General features: G+C 34.9%; 1 protein-coding gene across 30 annotated transcripts in view; it reads right to left on the bottom strand.

Annotated features, from left to right (window-relative positions):
* The window catches only part of NRXN1 (neurexin 1), a 1,116,221-nt gene that overhangs the window by 982,774 nt on the left and 110,228 nt on the right, over window positions 1-23,219 (bottom strand). Inside the window, exon 5 of one of the 30 annotated variants that reach the window (XM_063789118.1) lies at window positions 1-23,219. This exon is cut by the window's left edge and continues 48,839 nt beyond it. The exons of the other annotated variants lie outside the window; for them this stretch is intronic. Within the exon in view, the coding sequence (XP_063645188.1) occupies window positions 23,044-23,219 (176 nt within the window). The 3' untranslated portion in view covers window positions 1-23,043. 30 annotated transcript variants of the gene reach the window in all.

The raw sequence follows: 23,219 nt of genomic DNA, 5'->3' as shown, positions 1-23,219 counted from the left end.
AACTACAGTCGCTAAAATAAATGAACCATATTCTGAAGCAATAGGTTGACTTTTAATCCTGATTTTCACTTACTTCTAAGCTCACAAAATTTAACCATCTGCAGCAAATCGCCACATCAATAATTTGAATTAGCCGGATTCCACCGTAATTTCTGAAGTGCACCTCACTCCAATTTCCGATGCAGTACAATTGAAAATGTTATCAGATAAAACTGGTTGCAGAAGGCTTGGAACATTAAATGCTTTGACAATGACAAATAGAATAAGGTGAGATGTGTCTTAAAAGGAGGGTCTTCCCACTACACTGTGTTTATTCAATTTTAGGGACACCCTCTGCCACATTAGAGGCCTTTTCATTTTCTTCTCTCCAGACAAGGATTAGTAGATGTGGGCCCTGCTTCCCCCAAGTTTATATTACTGTATAAGGGTAACCCTGTGAAGTAACAAGATTACCAGAGAGAAAATTTTTTAAAAAATTTAAAAAAGGGGGTAGATTATGTCAAAGCCCTCCTTGAAGAGACAGTTAATTTGTTTTTTTCTAATATTTTGCAGGATGTATTAAAGAAAGTCTGTAGAAAGACAAGCAGGGAAATGTGACAACAGACTATACAAAGAATTTATAGGTTCTTATGACATTATTTTTCTTTGATGTAACCCCATGTTGGTGATGTTACAGAACTTTTGATATCTGGCAGAATTATGTCAAATACATGAACTGCAGTTTAAGAAGCATAAACGTCAGGTTGTTGAAACCTTCCACATCAAACTAATTAGCAAGAATTTTTGAATGTGAATTACAGCAGTTTATTGGACGTCATGGGAGATACAGAAGATGTACTGATATTAGGCACACAGAGGTATTTTAAAATATGTAATAACTGAAGAGACAAGACATGAAATATACCAAAAGGGATTTTTTTGTGTGTAAATTAAGCATCTAACCATAAAATAATCAGAGAATTAATCAATCTAGAGTAACATGAATATTATCAAGAGAAGGCTGAGCAATACAAATAAAAGAAATAATATCTCCCCATGGCTACTCACAAGAAATTAAACCTTGCTGAATGTCAGTTTCCCCTTTGTGACAGGGATCAGCCTAAAGGCCTAGTGTCCAAAACATGTTGGACAATGTGGGATTTTTAAGTGCATAATAGATCCCAATCCTTTAAATCTCCAAACCTCACCATATCCTATATCACATTACACTTCAACTCTCCAGTGGAAGGGTAAGTATCTGGGAGTTCACCCTTTAAGGACAGTAGTTCTAAAACCCTTAGTATGTACTTGGGATCAGCCTCTAGTTGAGGTTATTAGGTCTAAGTCAGTTTTACTTTCTATTATAAGCATATTTGTCAGTATCAATTAAACAAACCCTATCACTTGGGTAAAATATTTAGAAAACGGAAGGCATTTCAGGAGGGAAGGCGGGTACAAGTAAGAAAATAGAATTGGAAACAAGTATGGCTTACTCAAGATAGCATGAACAGACCTATTTGTCAGAGTGAGGATTAAAAGTAAAATTATTAAATAAATAGGGCTCTTAAATAGTAGGAAAATAATGTGGAGGAGCCTGTAATTGATATGACAGGTAATAAGGGAACATTTGCACATTTCTGGGCAACGGCATTCCGTGATGTTGTACAAGCCAGAGAGGGTGAAACCTAACTAAGAGAAACCAGCTAAAGCAGCTGGCAGGAATGATGTAATGCAAGAACGAGGTGATGAGCGCTACCTGGATTAGACTGAGCTCACTGGAGGTAGAAAGGAAGAGATGGTTCCCCTAAGAATCAAGAAAATTGAACTCATATTGAATCACCTCTTCAATTCTCTCAAATGTCATGCTGCCAGTGAAGGCCTTACCTGACAACCTCATGTAAAAATTAAACCTCCCTTTCTCATCGGTACACTCCTGTGTCCCATTCACTGATTTTTTTCTCTATAGAAGGTATCACTATCTGACACACTATTTATCTGGCTTTTGTTGTTTTTGTTAATGCTTGTTTCATACCATTAAAATGTGAGTACCATGATCCATGATTTTCATCTGTTCATTTCCCTGTTCCCCTGAGCCCACAAGAGGGGATTCAATAAATTTGAACTGAGTGAACAGAATGAATTAATATCCAATAAAGAAAACAAAGATGAGGCTGGGCACGGTGGCTCACACCTGTAATCCCAGCACTTTGAGAGGCTGAGGCGGACAGATCACAAGGTCAGGAGATCGAGACCATCCTGGCTAACATGGTGAAAACCAGTCTCTACTAAAAATACAAAAAAAATTAGCCAGGCATGGTGGGAGGCACCTGTAGTCCCAGCTACTCAGGAGGCTGAGGCAGGAGAATGACGTCAACCTAGGAGGTAGAACTTGCAGTGAGCCGAGATTGCGCCACTGCACTCCAGCCTGGGTGACAGAGCGAGACTCCGTCCCCGCAAAAAAAAGAAAGAAAATAAAGATGAGAAAACATTAATTATGCTTTCAAAGTTCCCCACCTGGGGTTCTGGTACAAAGTTATATACAAGCAAGAACTTCATTAAAGGATCTCAAATAAATCTTACAATCTTAAAAGGAAAGTTCAACAATAGTTCGATATCACGTGACACTAAGAAAAAAAATGTGATTTGACCAGTAGGTAATCAAAAACAGACTAAACAACAATCCAAAGAAACTGCCAATAGTCCACAAGTTCTTTAGTAAATGTGAATTATAGCAATAATGTGCTAATTTGTATTCACTAAATAGGTTTTCAAGCTTTCAAAATGTTTAAAAATGTTTTCATTTATCATTGCAACATGCATGGCTAATGGAAGATGGAGACACTAAGGAGTTAAATAACCTCCTATATGCTGTCCTTCCATATTAATGAATAGAACACTACTTGCTTCTATACCAAACTAGAATTTGGTGGGAAAGTCATGAAGTTCTCCAAGGCAAAGTTAGAGCCATTAGATTAAGAAAGTGAGTGTAATAATGTACTATTTTTTTCCTTTAGAAAAGCCTAACCTCAACTGGCCATTGAGAAGGATGGCTTTATTAGATGATGAGGAGTCTGAAATATCATTAATTCACTCATCAGCATCTAGAAATATTCTTTAACCAGGGCAAGACAAAGAAAATGCATTTATTCTCAGCAATATTCATTATACCAAAACATTTATTCATTTTGCTTAGAATCACTGAAGTAAAAACAGACAGAAATTAGAAAAAAAATAAAGCAAATGTTGAATCACATTCTGAGTTTAGAATAGAAGAAGAACAAAAACAAGTTTTCTCGGGAACTGAAAAAAAAAGAGGTCATAAATATTAATGTACTAGATCTACATAAAAAAATTCTAAATGCAGGATTTTCATAACTCTAAACCAGAAATCATTTTAGCTTATCTTGGAAAACACTACCAGTGAAACAACTTAATATCAGTTAATTTTGTTTTCTAATTTAATTTGTGAGACAGCACTGGATGTATTGAGAAATAGTACATCTCCTGATCTTCTAAGATACCATGTAACTTGGGAGTGCTGAGAATATATTACAGCACCCTGGTAAAAACCCATGCATGGTGTAGTTTGACCTTAGTGGGGAGCTTTAGCTTTCACCATCAGGTTCTGACTTGCTATTTCCTTACTGTGTAATGTGGAAAAGTTTTTATCTTGGTTATTTTTTCTTATCTGCAAAAAGGAAGTCAAATGTCACTGTCCCTTTATCTCAGATAGTTATTATAACAGATAAGAAAATGCTTTTTACAAGTCGAAAATGAATTAATACATTAATTTAATGTATTATTCTATAAGTTTACCTAAATCAGAACTACTACTACTGTTATAATTAGAAAATGATAAGGAAGGGAAGAGGAAGTACATTTAGAAAACTGCTTTTACAAACCAAAAACAAGTATTTATGAATAAAAGATGAAGCTGCTGAGAAAAGTAGAAAATTACAATAATATCACTTTATTCAAGAAGATATTGGGCATGTATTCCCAACCAGCACCAATATATTATTTTTCAGAGATAATGTTACCAGGAAGAATAAAGCTATGTTTATTTAGACAGGGCCAGAACTTTTTTTAAAAGATAAACTAAAATAAGTAAGATACTGGAATTGATTTGAGGACCCTTTGCAATCTCTTTATATTCTCTGCTTTCTAGGTATTCACTACCAGACCTCGCCAACCTAAATTTTAACTCTCTCTTTAGTCTTGTTGACCAAAATGACTTTTCTTCAATCTAAACCATACTGAAGCTGAATTCAATCTAACTATAGGAAGACATTAACATGGTTCAAATAAAGCTTTGCATAATAACTGTTTCTATTATGTTGATGGTCTTGGAGGTAACTAACTGTTAATTCATCTTTAACTGAAGAATTATTATAGAAGTATTCTGGGGGAGGTGTTTTTTTGTTTTTGTTTTTGTTTTTTGTAGTGACATGTGCTCTCAGTGTACCACAATATCATAGCCCCACCCCCACAACATACCTTATGGGCCTTGTGCATAAGCATTCTGTAAATTATAACACAGGATAAAATGGGGCTTACTTGTATCTTCTCCTAATGGAAAGACTCTCCTTTAGTTGTGAAAACTTGAAATTATTTCCTCTCAATACGTCCTTAGGCAAAGGGAGCTGTGTTGGCAAAAGCCAGAGAGAGATGATGCTTGGCTCAGAGCTGAATGGCTCAAAGGTACTTTCAGGATAAAATTGAACTTCTGTGATTTACTCATTTGAAATAATGAGATTTGGAGTGTTCTAATATAATCCACAAATACAAGACAGTAAGATCTGAAACGCCGGCTGCAGCCCTGAGATTAATAACCTCTAGCAGTAGTTATCAAATATTTTAAAATAAGAGACCCTTCCTTTATAGACAATCATGGGAGAAAGCCCAATGTTAAAACAGAGAAAAGACTATGTCTCTGCTGGAATCAGGGCAAGGGCTCCAAGTCCTGCTCTTTCCGCACTCTTAAGCCCCAGCAGTGGTCCTCAGGTCCCTCCCCAGAACCCTTAGGCTCAGTAAGGCATGACCTGAAATCCATTAGCCTTACATAATTCTGTGAAATTTAGAACTGAAGAATCCAGTTTGTTCCATAACAGCAATTTGACTGAAATACATGAGACAAGTTAGAGTGGCCAGGCCAGAATACTAGAAATTAAAGTATAATAATAATTTTTAAAAATGACATAAAATAAAGCTGGTAGCTTTCACCCTAGGCTTCCTTGCAGCCCCACTCTCTTTCTACTAGGTCTTGAAATTTAGAAAAGGTATCTTGAAATCCCTAAGTATTAAACAGTCCATACGTGAATTTTACAAATGTATCCAAGTTCATATTTGGGAACATAAACGATGGTAAAATGGTTCTCTTCTAAGTAGGGAATGGGACCGTGTGGAAACTTGTGGGGAGATGTCAGAGGTAATGCAGTAAACTGTTGATGCAATACAAGGAATGTCCTTTTCTGTGCTAGAGCTAACTGTCCCATTTACCAGTTGATTAACTTTACGCAAAACACTTGTTATTCAGTTTCTTCATCCATGAAACAACGTGTCCGCATTAAATGATCAGACCTTTCTTTTTAAAAAGATTACTAATCTGTATTTTATCTTGATACATAATATTTTTGCTGGGTTGAAATAAACTTTCTTAATTTTCATATTCCCTTTTCATTATAATCTCTATCCTGAGAACCATATTCATACTTTCATCGCTGCTGAATGTTGTCTCCCTGGATGTCTTCTTGGAACTTGATCTAAGATGAATGTTATTCTCCCGCAGGCACTTTCAGAAGCATAATCCTTCTGGGTACTTATATCCAGGCTCTTCAAGTTGCCTTCAGTTCTTTCCTTTCACTTCTCACATCCAATTCAACTACTCCAATGTCTTCATTCATTCATTTTTTTATTATCTACTTTGTGATTTGTCCCACTGAAAGAACAAGACCCAGGCCATGTCCTAATGAAATTGTAAATCTAGTTTCTCATGTTTGGTCCTTTCCTTCTTTTCCTCATATTATCATCACAGTTCAGCCCACTTTTATCTTAACGTTTTAAACAACCTCTTAGCTTATTCACCTTCCTCTAATGATCCCACCTTTCCTCAGCACTGTAATTTGGAATTCACTCTGCCATTAAGATGTCTTTTTAAAGTGGGACTCTGATAATGGCAGCATCCATCCCCAACCCTCTGACACACACTGTGTGTTGACTGCAAAATAAGTTTATAAATCCAGGGTTATAAATGCAGCTATTTAAGGAACCTGGTAAGAAACATAAATGTGTGAGTCTGGTTAGGGCACACAGTAGGGAGTAAGAGAGCCTAGCGAAAATTTGGAGAGGCTATGTGCTGCCCAATGACTTTCAAATTCAATTAAAATAACTACATCTATGAACCAGAAAGCTACCAATTCTTTCATTCCAAACCTCCCTTGCAGCCACATTTGTGTTGCAGCCACACAACATCCCTCACTATAATCATGCTTTGCATGAAGCTGTTCCAATATTTCTAATGACATTGTTCTTTCTTTCAGGGGTCCTCTTTCCCAGTGAATCTATCCTCATTTCTCATCTCTTCCCTGTCAGCTACCACTTATCCAAGCACTTTGTTTCCAGTAAGAATTCATCTCTTGCTCTCCTATATGGTCATTATATTTTATATTTTACATATTTATAAACATGACATATGTATTTATGTTCCACAAAGGGCTTTGAATAGAATTTACACATAGAGTTCCCTGGGTTGATGTGTTTATCAAAATGGAAGAGAAAGTGAATTAATTACTTAAATATTTAACACTATTGAATAGAAATAACTTCCCCAATATTGCTTCATGATTTAGACAGTCTATTAAATGTTTAAGCAAGGCACTAGACTAAGTTTATTAAGACAAATTTTGGAATATGTGCAGAAATATGACCTGGCTAATAGTACAGAGTCAAAGCTGGTTGAATGGTGTTATATAGTGGATTCAGATTGACGTGACAGTGGTGGTTACACTAGGGGCATTAAGGTTATCCCTACTGGCACTCTGAGGACTCTATTCTCTACCACACTTTTTTCCATTAAAAATACCAAGTAGATTAATATCATATTTGTAGATAACACAGGGATAGAATTACATACGAGGATAAAATATAGCTTACTTATATCCATGTACTAAAATGGAAATCAGAAGCATTTCTCTTCCTTTGACTCCTCATCTCTACTTTCTCTTCAGTAATCCATACTATAAATGACATCACCATTCACCTAGAGTCTTCTCATGAAAATCTGGGAATCAGTCTTGACTCCAGTCGTGCCCACATCTTTGTAACTAATCAACCAACAAACCCATAGACCCTAACTCCTTAGCACATATCAAATCTATTGCTTATTTTTCACCTCTGATGCTAGGAAAATAGTGTAAACTTCTGGTATCTTTCTTGACTAAATAATTGTTGCTATGCTGTTTTCTTATCTTTGGTTCTGCATTTTTTAAATCTGTTCTCTTGCCAGAATAATCTTTTGAAACAACCAATCTGATCCTGTTCCTTAAGTCTTTCCATCATCTTGACCTTTATCTGTTTCTCCAGTTTCATCCTTTAGGTTCCCTTGTTGCATTAATACTCAATTGCTTGCAACCTGCATTTCTCTTACATACTTACATTATGCTTCTGCCTGAAATGTGTCTACCTATGCTAGACAAATATAATGGCACCCCAATGATGTATAAATCTTAATCTCCAGAACCTGTGAATAGGTTGGATTACATGTGGATTACATGTGTTGCGGCTCAGAACATACCCCAAAGTATGGCACCCTGGCATGCTGAGTACTTGGAACTGAAGGAGATTGGAAAAGCCTCAGAAACAAGGTCTCTGACCTTTTCCTGCCCTCCTCTCTCACACCCCTCTTTCTCCCCAGAAGCAAGTCATAGCAACCAGAATTGCATTTCTCCAAGGTCTGTCTAGAAACTAAAACTCTTCTCCCCTAAAGTAAGCCATAAAATTTAGAAAGGTCACTCTCTCCCTTTTCCCTTGAAGACTCTCATTGCCCTATACTCTGGAGGGAAAAATGCTACAAAGAGAAGAATCTGAAAAAAACCAAAAAACCAAAAAAACAAAAACAAAAAAATAAACCAACCTTTGTGGATTTCCCCCCTCAGTCTATTACCATTAGATTATACTCTTTTGTCCAATCACATTTCTACATGGCGGTTCATTCTTCACTGAAACTCAGTATAAAAAGTACACAGTTTTCCCTGGGTATTTGGGTCTTCAACTCTGAAAGTGCCTGTGTCACATGAAACTTTGATTAACTAAGTTTGTTATACTTTTCTCTTGTTAATCTGTCCTTCATTACAGGAGTGTTGGCTGTGACCTTTACGAACGGTGAGAAAAAGATGCCCTTATTCTTTTTGCCCTTAAAGATAGCAAAGGCAATTAAGGTTGAAGATGTTAATTAAGTTTGCTAATCAGCTGACCTAACGATAGGGTAAGAACCCTGGACCCAATGTTGTCACAAGCTCCTTACAAGTGGAAGAAAACAGCAGAAGAGGAGTCAGAGGAAAATGTGACTACAGAAGAATGGTCTGAGAGATGCAAGGTTACTGGCTTTGAAGATGAAAGAAAGGAGTCACCAGCCAAGGAATGTAGGCAGCCTCAAAAAAGATAGAAAAGGAAGAAAGCAGATTCTTTGCAAGTGCTTCTAACAGAAATGCAGCATTGATGACAAATCAAATTTACCCCAGTGAGATCCATGCCAGACTTCTGACCTACAGAAGAGTGAGGTAATACATTCACGTTGTTTAAGCTATTACATTTGTAGTAATTTGTTATGGCATCAATAGAAAACTAATACACTACAATGTCACTCTAGCCAACACTCATCACTCAACAAGGCTCAGCTAATGAAGAATGTTGGTTTCTGTAAATAACTTATATTACAGGGCTTTTAACTATTGATGAGACTTCCATGTAAAAATGTATTCACCTACTGAGCTATAAATCCCTCTAGAACAAATACCAAGCCTTATTTATGTTTGTATTCACAGCATCTTGCATAGGACCCTTAGTAGATAATTTACTACTTCTAATGATTGAAGGTAGAATTGAATAGTAATGTTTCATGTTTTAAAGTGGGCTGACAACATCAACTCTTGAGTAGAGTACAGAAAGGCTGACTTATAAGCAGTTCATGTGGAAAAACTTAGAGATTTCAACTGACTAAAAGTTCAGTATGAATTGATAAAACAGTAACACTGACGAAAATACATACACACATTCACACACACACACAACCACACCCCTACCTTTGATTTTAGATGGCATTAACGGAAGTATTATTTCCAAAACCACAGAATGCTTCCATTTTACTATGCCTTGCTCAGATACCCAGGGATAGTATAATTAATTTTAGACTTGGCTTTAAGAGGTATCCTGACAATTAGAGCATGCCAAGATTAGGAGAAGGAGACAACCAGCAAAGAGATGGTAAGGTCTTCAGCACTGTGAGGGATGGTTTGAAAGAACCAAAAAATAAAACATGGAAGAGAAAAATCTGAATTTGGGTATAGGAGTTGCTATGGTTTGAATGTGTTCCCCAAATTTTGTGTGTTGAAAACTTAATCCTCAAATTAATACGCTGACTGGAAGTGGGTCCTTTAGGAGGTAATTAGGATTAGATAAGGTCATCATTGTGGAGCCCCCTTGATGGGACAGGTGGCTTTAAGAAGAGGAAGAGAGACCTGAGCTGGCAGGGACTCTCTTACCCTCTCACCATGTGATGCCCTCCACATGTTATGATGTAGCAAGAAGGCCCCCAATGGTTGCTAGTGCCATGCTCTTCGACTTCCCAGCCTGCAGAACTACAAGAAATAAACTTATTTTCTTTATAACTTACACATTTATGGTATTTTCTTATAGCAACAAAAAATAAAGATGGGGTGGAGAAATATATTTATAGAAAGTATTTTTTTAAGTGAATGAGAAATTAGACATAATGTTTTTAAGTCTAGAGAAATTGAAAACAGAGCACAGCACATCGGATAAATTCAATAACTATCTTAAGAATCAGCAAAACAACATGCAGATGGCTGATTGGCAATAGTTTCAGTAGGCAGATTTTGATTAAAATAAAGAAAAACTTTTTAATAATTAAACCTCTCCTTAAAACATTATGACTTTATGAGGTAACAAGGTAACAAGTACAGCCTTCTGAAAGCATAAAGAGAGTTTACATCATCACCCATTACTTAACTAGCAGAGGAGTTTGTTTGAATAGGCATTTGGACTAGGAGACTTCTAAAGATTTTGTCAAATTTGTGAGTTCATTATTTGTTAATTAAGTCCCTCTCCATTCTAAAGCAATTTCTGTGACTTTTCTGATTGTGGTAGACTTCACAATTATACTGATTTAAAACACATTACCATGTACTTTCTGGCTCCTAGTAAATTGCTATTCACTTAAGTGTTATCTCTGAGTCTTAAAGTGTTAACAGACCTACCAAATTATGTGAGGAATCTCGCCTTCCCCCACACCCCAACAAGCTTAATTTTCTCTTGAATAGTTATCTCACTCTCTCATAACTTTCATATAATTTCAAACTCTCCAAAACACACCCAAGAAGGGAGCTGAAGGACAGGAAGGGATTATATATTTTTTCCATGGTATATTCTCTTCTAATGGAGAAAGGCAATTAGGCAAAACAAGTTAAAAGCAAGCTAAGCTTTTTCTTCTTGAGCAGTGTAGAACAAAAGGCTTTATCTGATTTATGCTAAAACTAGTTCATTGTAAGCAGGATCTTAATACCCTAATCAAAGAAATTTAAAAATAAATTAAAGAAAACATCTCACCTTTGTTACTTAGAGGCAAAAATTACGACAAAATTATTTCCTGGTCAGCATTCTTAGACTAGCCTCAGCTATTTTTTTTTCTTGAATTAAGAATAATGAAAATCACCATAAAATGAAACAAAAAAAATGTATCACAAAAATATTTTGCAATTCTCTTTCTGCCCCCTTCCATTTTACTTCCTTTCTCAACATTTGGGATTTAATGAGCTTTAAAAATATGTGTACAAGGGATAACTGTTTTTGACTTTTTTGATCTTTCCTCCATGTAGTTTGTGATTTAAAAAGTTAGTTGTTTCCTTTGAAAACTAATTTTATTTGACTCATCATTAGACACCAAATACTCTGCCACATGTTCCACTATTGTGCATTCACTATTCACTAGAAATACATTACACACTTTACCGATATTCATATACTTCATCCCCATAGCTAAAAGAGATTTTTAGATTTTACTATCTGTGTTTTACAAATGAGACAAATGAGTTTCAAAGAGGCCAGATAACTTTCCCAAAGCCACAAAGCGGATACATCATCAATCTAGGGTCTAAATGTGGGTCTACTTAACTCCAGTCTCCATCATCCTTGGCTATGCTTGTGCAACAAGATTTCCTCAGCATCTTTCATGTACCAAGCTCTATCCTTAATTCAAAACTGAAAATATCAAAGCCCCTGCCTTCAGGGGTATCACATTCTAACAACAGTGACTGACCAATAATAAATGCAATCCAGCTAAAGAACTTTATAATAGAGGTAAATATTAGGTATAATGGTGTTCCTAAAAAAAGAATAATCCACTTTTCCTAGTTTGGGGTAGGAGTGCCAGTGTGCGCAATGACTGAAATATACTGCTAACAGTCTATCATTGGATTCTGCTTCCTCTATAACTCCAGGAATCAGCCATGCCAAATGTGCTAAGGGCTTCCAACTCTGCACAGATCTCACTGGGGCTAACTCAAGGGCTGGACAATGCCATCTGACAAGTTCCACTGACATTAAAAAATACTTGTCTGGTGTCCCCTATCATCAAATCCCTCCTTAAGAACAGATACATCAGTTAAAATTATGTGGCACTTTCAAATACTATCATCATGATTTATTGCAACAGATGGGACCACTGAGAGATTTATCTTTGGCAAGGGGACAATTTTTGGATCCCCCTCAAATCACATGTAATATGTAACTATCTATGAATAGAGCTTCCCTAGACCCTAAAGTTGCCCTCTCAGGCTGCTGTCATTACTCTTTCACATCTATTTCTACTTGGAGAAATGAGTAACACCTTGCTCTTGCAGTGACAACATTACAATCTCGTGTTCTTGTCCCCATAGGAGCTTGACCGTATCACCCTCATCACTCTCTCCCTGCTTTTTCTTGTATTCACACTAATCTTTCAACCACTTCCTTTATAGTTTTTTTTTAATCTTACCATACATTTCCATATAATTTCTATACCTGAGTCTGTCATTTCTGAATGTCTAATAAGAATACTGTCTATTATTTTTCAGTAGAATCCATGGACCAAATTTCTACCCCAATAAAGCCTGAATTTTGTACATACAACATATTCTTGTTTTATTTAATGGTTCTTTCTCCACGATTTCCAGAAAAAAGGGTCATTATCATCATCCTTTTCCATTGCATCAAGATATATTTGTGCCAGATTTTAAACGTGAGCTCAGTATTTGCTGTTTAGCTTTTCCTTGTCTGGATCCTTTTTCCATTGTACATTATTGAGAATGATCCTAAAACATATTACAAAGTGTCCATAGGTGGCCATTACATAAAAAGTTTAAAAGTTGCCACATATTCAATTTGATTTTTGTTTTGTCTTTTTGTAAAGCACATGGTCTGAACTCTACACAATGAAAATTTTAATGACCTTTACAACAAGATTTGAAAGAGCTCAGTGACATCTTTACTAATGTGAAAACTGACAATTTAGTTTCAGGGATGAAGGGTAGATCTAATAGAATAACTACATTTTTTTTCAGTCCTTTCATAATGGAGCAACTTCTTTTAAAGCAAGTTAATAATTATTCTTTTTATTATCAAAAACAGTCTTTCAATGCAGAAGCATTATGAGGGGAGTTATCAAGTTGTGCATGTCACTGCAAGGAAAAAACAAAAATCTTCACCATGAAGATTAAGTCCTCAGCTTTTGTAGGTCAAAGGTCAAATCAATGAGTTGATAGCACTAGTCACAAAGTGACTGGGCATTAGATCTTCTGGGGGAAGGAGTGATCTCTTTTAAAGTACAGGATGCCAATCTGCCATAACCTAGTGAATAAAATCCTCTGTTAAGTTCCTTGAAAAATCTGTATTTTAGAAAATGCATCCCAGGTGATTGTGGGAGTTCCTCAACTTCAGAATTTAGGGAAGCTCTATACATAGAGGGTTACATATTGCATGTGATTTAAGATGGTATCAAAAATTATCCCCTTGCCAAAGATAAATCTCTCAGTGGTCCTGTCCTGTTGCAATAAATCAAGATGATAGAATTTGAAAGTGCCACATATTTTTAACTGATTTATCTGTTCTTACACAGGGAATTGATGACATGGGACACTAGACAAGTATGTTTTAATGTGAGTGAAACATGTGAGTAACTGCTCTGGGCTGTCCCTCTGAGAACTACTAGGTAGAACAATAGTAATGATCTCAAGGTTTGCACTGATGTTTGAGCAATTGTTCAGATGTTCTGACAGGGAAGTGAGCTACTTGAACATGTTTGATTAAAGAGTGGTTCTCCTATGGGCTTTCTCTCTACTCAGGGAATAACATGCTTAAAGTAGTTAAACAAAAAAAAAAAAAAAAGAAAAAAAAAAAGAAATAAACTGGAACCTAGCCTAATAACTGGCATTCGTTCTATAAATAATGAGGACAAATGCCAAACCAAAGAGTCCTCACATTCATCAGTCTAGGTGTTGGCTTTCTTTGGGATCAATCAGCTTCTCTCTTCTTCCACCTCATTGGTCAGTGCAAATCCAACTGCTCTTTAAGACTCTTAACTTCAGCCAGTCCTCTGGAAAAGAATGCCACTGGTCACTGAAAGTACCGATGGGTCAGTGTAAATCCAACCACACTGCTGAGAAAACAATTCAAAACGCATTTCTGCTGATTGCCAGACAAGGTATTGTTTTATTTAAACAATAAACACCTGAAAGACAGCTGTTAAAAGCCATCACATCATTCTTTTAGGTCAGTATAGCTTCAAACATTATCTGTTCACTGAGTTTAGAGGAAGATTTCTGGCAGATTTTGCTACTAGCAATCTATGAAATCCTATGGCTAACTTGTGAACTAGGGTTTCCCTGTGAAATGAAATCACAATTGGACAATTTAGGGATTTCCATCCCTCTAGCAGCAGTTTAGCCCAATCTAAATTTGATTGTTTCCTTAAATGGAGTAATTTAAATTTCTCCAAATGTCTACAGACTTTATAATGCCAAGTCCAGAAAATGAAAGGGAAAACTGGGTCAGCTTCCCAGGTAACTCAAGCCAAAGAATAAAATATTGCTTTGAAATTCCTTATAAAGCATAAGTTGTTTTAATTTTCTGAATTATCTTATTCATTGTCTCAGTAGTGTAATTGTATAGTCTATACCTGGGTTATGCAATAAAATAGTATTTTTAACATGAAAGAAAATATTAGTCTCAGTTCATAGTTCTTTGAATATCCCTGCATTTTACCTGTTTGAAAGTTAACACGAATAATTAATAGAGAGTACTTCAGCTGCTCCTATTCTGAATGAACTATCATGGGGTTGTAGGTACATGGCAAACAAGCCAAACAGAAAGGGAGAACTGCAGTTTTGTGCAATAGGCATTTATATAAGTAGGTATAATATGAATGCAAAAGAATACATCCTGAAAATGGTAGCTATTATTATACATGTGGCTACATTTCTTAATATAAACCGTGAAAACATCCATTCTGAAAAGCTGTGCCTTTACACCACATGTAACAGTCCCACATAAAGCAGAATCTCCTTGGTGATTACAGTAATAGTGACTACAATTGAATGAAACCCTTTAGCTCTCACTCTCTTTTCGAAAGGACAAGTAATAGGACATACATTTTAAGCAAAATATGGCCTCAGGCACTGTAGTACTGTTGATGCTTTTTAATTCGAAGATTTCCTACCATTGTAGTTCTTCAGCACAGGTTCTATGGCTTAGGACAGCCGGCTGTGGACCTGGACTCACTGATAAGTCATCTACTTGGACATACAATAATGTATCTGTGTGCTGAGAAAGAAAAATCAAAGGCTTTTGGGTGTTTATGCCTACTTGATGATCTCGGAAGAATGAATCAATTTATATTTATTTTAGTGAAAGATAAGCTACATGACCATAAAATATAAGATCTACTTCATTTTTTGAAACTTTCCATCACAAATTGCCAAAAGATCCTTCCTGAAAACGTCGCAATGAATCACGCTATTCAGAAGCCAAACTTCCAGGATCCTCTTCCTGTTACTTGTATAGACACAGAGACATGCAAAGATTAATTACTGTCCCTTTCTTAAAGAAATATTCATTTAAGACTGAGATAATTAGAAAAATGTGAAAAGAAACCTTTGACCATCAGTGGTTGTGAAAGTGGTTTTTAAATATTTTCCAAAATTTCTAGAGGCTTCTTGCATTGGACAGGGAATGAGAAAGATAAAAAGTGTCAAATCTGAGGCCACTTGACGCACAATACAACACGAAAACTTTTTTGTTTTCGTTGACTTTGTTTATCCTTCATAGAAAGATATACCTTGGAGCAAAAAGGAAAAAGAAATTTAAAAATTAGTATACTATGAGAAAGAAAAAATATCCAAAGTAAAACCCAAAGGAAACTTGACAAACTTGTTTAGCTAACCAACCAGTTGATCATTAAACAAGAATTTATTGAGTATCTATTTGTGCCAGTCACTGCTCTAGGAACCCTTGAGACACATCAGGGCAGGGTAGAGATTTCTGCCTTCACCAGATTCCTTCCTCTGGTGAAAGGAAGACAAATAAACAAAATAAATGAGAATTTTTTTAAAGTATGTTAAAAGATAGTAATTTCTATGAAGAGAAACTAGATCACGGTATGGAAGTTCAGGAGAGGGCCAAATTGCAGTATTAAGCAGGGTGGTAGGTTTTAGTCTCCTTAACATTTTTAGCAAAATCTTGAAGTATGTGAGAATACTAGCCAATTATTTAACTATTTCAAGATAATTATATGTTATTTTTCCAATATAGACACCTCAGAAATATATCTACTTAGCTTTTCCTTGAAAATGTGGCATTCAGATAACTAGGTGTCAGCAGTCTCAACTATATATCATTCTATGAAGTCATTAGTACGGCAAAACATTGATTTACAAAAAAAGTTTCATCTCATTGGTACCTCCAGTCCATGAAAAAATGTCTATCTCCCTGCCTCCTTCAACCAATAAATTTGCATCTGAAAACCAGCATTTTACCAATGATTTCCTAGGGTTGCTCAAAGTGGAGGCAAGTCTATTTCATCCTCATTATTGTATGTAAGATAAATGTTAAAGTGTAAAGAGTAACAGATATCTAAATAATTTTGATTGAGGATAATCAATCTTTAATACTTTTTTGTACAAATGTTCTCTGTAGTACGGATCATCAGGACATTGGTGTCTAGTTAGTTTCAACCAAAAACAATGCCAGAATCATAAATAATAGGGTATTAATATGATGGAAAGAAGATATTAAGATAATGATACTGTTTTTGTTAAACCTTTGGCAGATTACAGATTAATCGTTTTAAAATTCATTTAATCGAAATGCACACGGTATCTTTTTCTTATTGTCACCATTAATAAAAAGCCACCTCTATGCACTTTTGCAATTTGTCATGTAACATTACCCTCAGTAATTGAGTATTTTTATTAATCCATATTACAGATCATAAGGTTTTGATATGTGAGGCTAAATTATTTACTCAAGGTCAGTAAGGAACAAATCTGGAATATGAACCCAGCTCTTATGACTTCAGGACTATTACCCATCAGTTACAAGGTGGAGTTTTACTCCCTCAAATGAAAATCTTGATAATGAGAGACACCGGCATTCTAGATAAAAATCTGTGAATGGTTTCCTTTATACTACCACTAAATTTATTGTCTAAGAATAAGAAGATGAAACTCTGTTTCATGATTATTAGTGTTTAACTGAAGAAAAATCTTTGAAGTCCCCTTAAGGTTGGCTATTCTATATTATGATAGTTATTTTGGTTCAAAATTGTACAAAGTTTTGCCTATCATAATAAGCAGCATCACCTTTCATGCCTTATAACACAAAGAGGGACAATATTATATTATTATATTTTTAGAAGATCTCTAATATTCTTCTCTGCTCCAAAATGTTATGATTCTAATTAAAGATCCAAATATATCTAGTTTAAGAGCTAAAGACTATAGAAAATTACATTGTTTTTTAACCTCTGACCAGCACAATTTAGGAAATAGCCTCCTATCAAGCCCAAAAGTGTTGACGATGGTTGTTAAAAATCTAGATTAAAAAAAATACATTTGCAAATGTATAAATAACATAAAGTCATTATTTTGGAGAAGAAATAATCAGTTTAACCTCCATTATGTCATAATTTGAAAGTTTTGCTATTTGCAACATATTTCAGTAAAACGCATCTAAGTTTCTATTCATACCACCTCATTTTTTAAACTATTAAAGTACAGAGAGTCCTTTCTGTGCTCTTCTCTGAGGATAAGTTAGTCTACAACAAGTTTAGCAAAAGTCTTGTTTAGATGATCAGTTTTTCAATGTTATCATTGTTTAAGGAATGTATAATGACACAGAAAACTTTGCTTCACAGAGCCAGGATTACAGAAATACAATCAAGCTGGGACTTTTATTAGTAATACATGTAACAAGATTGGTTAAATCACAGCAAGAGATAATACATAAGCATATACTCTTCAATTAGTTTTTCTTGGTTCTACTCATAACTAACGAACATGTAAGCTAAAGATGAACTGCTAAATAAACATTGAATTCTAAATAGTCACATAGCCTTCTATGTGTACTGTATAGATAAAAGTAGATATTTAATGTCTGATATTATAAGGTGAAACTCTGGTCTTCCCACGGTCTGTGGCTGTGAGTTAAGGGGATCCAGTATTGCAAGAGTAGAGGTAACACAGTAGAAAATTTAAAAAAAAATTCTTACTTCTTAGTTTGTATGTGCACCAAACACAGGCATTTCAACAGTAAGGGTCTGTCAACATTCACAAACTTTTCTGAACAAACAGATGACTTACTATTATGAAACTAAATGAGGAAATACAATTTAAGAATTTATACAGAAGAAGATACATATCATATTTTAATAACCAAATTAGGTCTATATCAGAAATCACAGCAAAATATATTTTAAAAAGCATAAAACAAATATGCATTAGGATTTTAGTAACTGGAAGTTGTGCACTTCACAGACAAATTCGCTATATAGCAACATAGGACTTGAAAATGGTATAAAAATAAAAATCATGGAAACTGTGTGATCTGAATGTTGTATCTTTCCAAAATTGATAAACTGAAATCCTAACCCACAAAATGATGGATTAGGAGAGGGGGATTTTGGGATTTGACTAGGTCCGGAGGGCAGAGCCTTTATGAATGGGACTGCTGTCCTTATAAAAGACACTCCAGAGAGCTCTCTTGCTCCCTTTCAAGTGAGGACACAAAGAGAAGGTAGTGATCTATGAACCAGGAAGCAAAATCTCACTGGACACCGACTGTGTCCGCCCTTGGTCTTGGACTTCCCAGCCTCCAGACGTTTGAGAAATAAGTTTCTGTTACTTACAAGCTACCCAGTTTATGGTATTTTTATATAGAAGCCCAAATGGACTAAGACAAAGACAAAAGAAAATGTATTAAAAAAAACACCAAATGCTTTATTCTTTTCTAAGTATTAATAATATCAAATCTATTATAAGAGTAAGTTTAATGAAATATTATTGTGGTATGACAGTATAGATAAAAATTTAAAGCACATGGTAATATTAGATTTTACTCATCAATTAGTTCAGGTGGAAGAGTTGTATCCAGGTCTTAACAATTACAATTAGCTTTAACAATTAGTTTTGAGAAAAATCTATCTTTACTATTTTTATAAATTATACTAATTTAAGATCTACTCTTCACAAAGAGAATAAGGCTTATGCACTTTCAGAATGTGTAACTATATTCTTTTCAGTTCTACTTGTAATATTTTGCTCTTCTAGTAACATGAGAAGCCTGGATAATTAAACAATAAATGTCCATTTGACTCTTTAAAATGGACAGTTGAAACCACCGCCCCCAAACAAATACATTTAAGTCATGAAAATGGCAAATTCAAGATACAATAAGAAAAATGTTCTGGAAATACAATGGTCAAAGAGAAAGACAAGCTTTCTGCCCTCATAGAGCTTACACTCTACTAGGAAAAGTTAACATTAAGTATAATCACAAATACAAATATGTAATTACAATTATGATGACTTATGAAGGAAAAGTACAAGCCTCCAATCAAAGTGCCAACATTCGCTGATAATTATTAACTTGTGCTCCTGAGCTATTAACCAGCTATTATGGCTTGATTTTCATGTACAACATATTTTGACTTTTTTTGTAATTTAAATAGTCATTCATTTCTGATAAGCCATTAAAGTAAAATATAAATAAACAATCAAAGCAATTATTGGAATGAAGTGACCAGTTACACATACATAGGAAAAGAAACAAGAACAAAAGAGAAAAGACATACTTCATTCAAGGCAAATAGATAAACCTAAATTCTAAATAGAAAGGAGAATAAAATTAGCATTATCAATGATCCTAACAACAATATCATTGACAAATTTCAAGCCCCAAAAAAATGTGATCCAAATTTCATGAAGACTATTTGAATCCATCTACCCACAACCAGCAAAAGTAAGGTTGGCTTTGAATAACAGATCTTCAGCTGCCCCAAAGAAAACTATAATTCATTCAAAGTTTATTCTTAACCATATCCAGTTAAAGGTGACATATCTTTGTTTAGGGAATGTAAAAAACACAAGCGACAGACTGACTCTAAAGTTTGAAACAGGATGACTAATTAAAAATAGGAGGCACTATGGCCTATGAGAAGAATGAGTAAACTCGTGTTTAATTCATTGTGATTCTGCCAGCCCATAGCAGTGGTCTCTAACATGTCTCCAGCTGACTTCGCCATTTTTGTCATGTACACATGATAAGGGATTTTGCAGTTTCCAAACCCTGAGTTGTTATGGAGCACAGAAGGATCAACATCAACTCTGTAAGGACACATCACAAAGTGAGACCAGTGCTTACCTCGAGAGAAAGGACTTGAGAGGAGGATGAAGAAGGTTATCAAAAGGCATGTTCTTTTTACATGTGTTAATTATTTTTAATGAAATATATTCATCTATCACTGGACATTTAAACAGTTAGAAAATATTTAAGAATTCATAAAGAAGAAATCAAAATAATGAAGATGTTCTTGAATCTATTTTTTTCTAGTCTTTTTTTCATAAAGAAAGACAGTAATCCACAAAACTTCATTCCAGATCCCCTGAATTCACTACTCACACAAGAGAAACGTGGGAAAATTGAGAAAATTGCTCCATGATTATATTGAGATATAAAAATTTACGAAACATAAGTTTACACTGTAAATCAGTTACATAAACTGTCCAGACTTAACCCCGATTTTATGCACAACTAGGATTTAACTCCACATAGGAAACTGCAATGTAAAGTTCCTAAATTATTTTTTCCAGATTTTTTTTTAATTCCTCCAACAGATGGCACAAGGTGGGGATATTCACATAAGACAGACTTGGATTGATGTTATGCTTTCCTTTTTCTGAATTCCTACTTCACTTTGTACCAGTCTCACAGCGCTTCCAGTCTGTCATTCATTCTAACTTGCCCACATGTTTTCATTTCCTTGTTATATGAACACTCTGTGGATGCCATGTCATAGTCATGATTGTATTTCTGCTCTAGAATATAGATTTGTTGAATTAATCTGCAATTAGAGAAGACTTACAATCACCTTTCTCATTTCTCTACGTCTAATTAAACAACATGAAATGGGTACCAATCTGATTTGCAAAATACTCAAGTCCATCTAAAAATTTTCTCTCTCCATTTAACAGCAAAAAGCTTACTCGTCCCAATAATAGAAGAAGAATGCAATGAAAAAAACAAATTCCTGTCCTCTGTGTCTTTGTGCTGATTGAGGAACAAAATCTGATGAAAACCGGTGAAGTTAAAAAATAATGTTTGACACACATGCCAACAGAAAACATTTAAGACTGACATAGAAAAACTGAATAAAGTGACACTTAACATTAAGTACACCAAAACAAATATCAGCTGAGTATAAACATGAACTATTCCATATGTAGAAAATGGTTGTATAATTAAAAAATTATTTGAGTTACTTTTTCACAAAATAACAAATATATGAGTGTATACACTTAGAAATTGTGTATTTATACATGCATCCATACAAATACACATATGCATACATACAAACACATATACATATACTTTACTCAGCCAGTAAGATAAAGTATATTATTCCCTCTATGCCATCCTAAGTCCACAAACTAAAGAACATGATGAGAAATGCCCACTTAAGAGAACGCAGTGGATGAGATTTTGGCCTCAAGTAAAAATGTTTAGAAAGCACTCAAAATGGTACACAAAACCTCTAAAATAATTGATACATACTGTCATTTGCATAGTTGCTAGAGGCTTAATATGAGATTAAATTATACTATTGAAAATAGCTGCCAAAACCAAAACTGTGATAACCTATGTTGTTGGATCAAAGTATTCAAACAGCATTTGTTTCTAAAGCTCTATTTTACACATTTAAAATTGATATCATTTCTTACATATTGCCTGGCTCATGTTCAGATGCTTTTTCAAGCAGAAAAGTTTTCCTGCTAGATGACACAAACATAAAGGTGCAGAACTGTGAACTGTGGTCCCAATTCACCAGATTAACACTGAGAACACAGGAAAGAATAAAGATATTCCTGCATTTAAACTAATAATAATAATTAAAAAACAGAAACTAAATAGAAACATTCACTAACACACAGTTAAAAATGGTTGATTTAAAGACTATTCTATATGTTTGCCACAGCTGCATACCACTTACTTCCTTTTAATGACAACATTAAACACAATGAGGATGGTTTTAAATGGCAAATTACACATGCTTCTGGATTTTGTACCAACATCATCAAAGAGTACACATGCCTGACTTACCAAGCAATGCGGGAATGCATAGCTAGTTGATAATGCCCTTAAAACAAAGTTAGTATGCATAAAGAGAAATGTCTTGCTCCTCTGTTTGTCTCTTTCTTAATGCTGCCTTTTTAGGTTACTACAGTGTTCATGTGCATAAATGACATCTAGCAGACAACAAGATGATGCACCCACAGCAGTACCATTTCAGTGGTGCACATGCTTAGACTTATGTCTCAATACAGAATGGCTAGAGCAGGTGTGCTCCAGAGCTGAATGTTTGAAGATCACATATTTACAGTTCCTACACTTATTTAAGTACCATTAAATGATACTGCAGAAACTGACACCAAAACTTGTAGCTAATTTCTAAATATATTAATTATGTGAGCACCTGACATGAAAAAGATCAGTCTAAAGAGAAAAAAAAGGGTGGGGGCGAAAATGGAAACATATTGATGGATTTTTCTTACCTTAAATTTATAAAATATTTATTAACACATATACCTACCTCCCAGTGCCCATTACCAATGCCAAAAGGTCTAAATACATTTATGTAACTCAGACATACTGTAATTCATACAGATGATATTAAGAAGAAATAAAATAATGTAATACCTTTACTTTTACCTATGGATTTGATGAAATGGGTCCATGAAGAAAGGGTTTCCAGACAAAGAGGATAAAGAGGAGAAAAACAACAATAAGAATTATGAACATATGTAAAGCCACTACTCTCTGAAAATTAAATAAGACATGAAAGTATAAACAAGGTTTTGAAGACAAATGGAGATGCAATCAGGACATGTTGGGAATTCTGCCTTTTTTGAAGGCAAGCACATGCAAAAAACTGAAAGGCCCATGCTCAGTTTTAAAAGATCACACAAAAGAGAGACATACAATAAATCTACGTAGAGAAAGTATTGATTCTGTGGAACACTATACTCAGCATTCTACAAGCCAGAAGCCAAAGATGTCTGCATGTTCCCAAACTGTCATGCATGGATGAAAAATGGACTTATTTTTTGGATACAGTGGTTTAAACTGAGGATCTTCTTTCAGACAGCAACTTCTGATGGTTCTCGGTTTTTCTTTACCATAACCACCCTTTACTGCATATG

The sequence above is a fragment of the Pan troglodytes genome, chromosome 12, assembly GCF_028858775.2.
Source record: "Pan troglodytes isolate AG18354 chromosome 12, NHGRI_mPanTro3-v2.0_pri, whole genome shotgun sequence".
Lineage (NCBI taxonomy): Eukaryota > Metazoa > Chordata > Mammalia > Primates > Hominidae > Pan > Pan troglodytes.
Note: the sequence above shows the minus strand (reverse complement) of the source record. Positions and strands in the feature narration are given on the sequence as shown.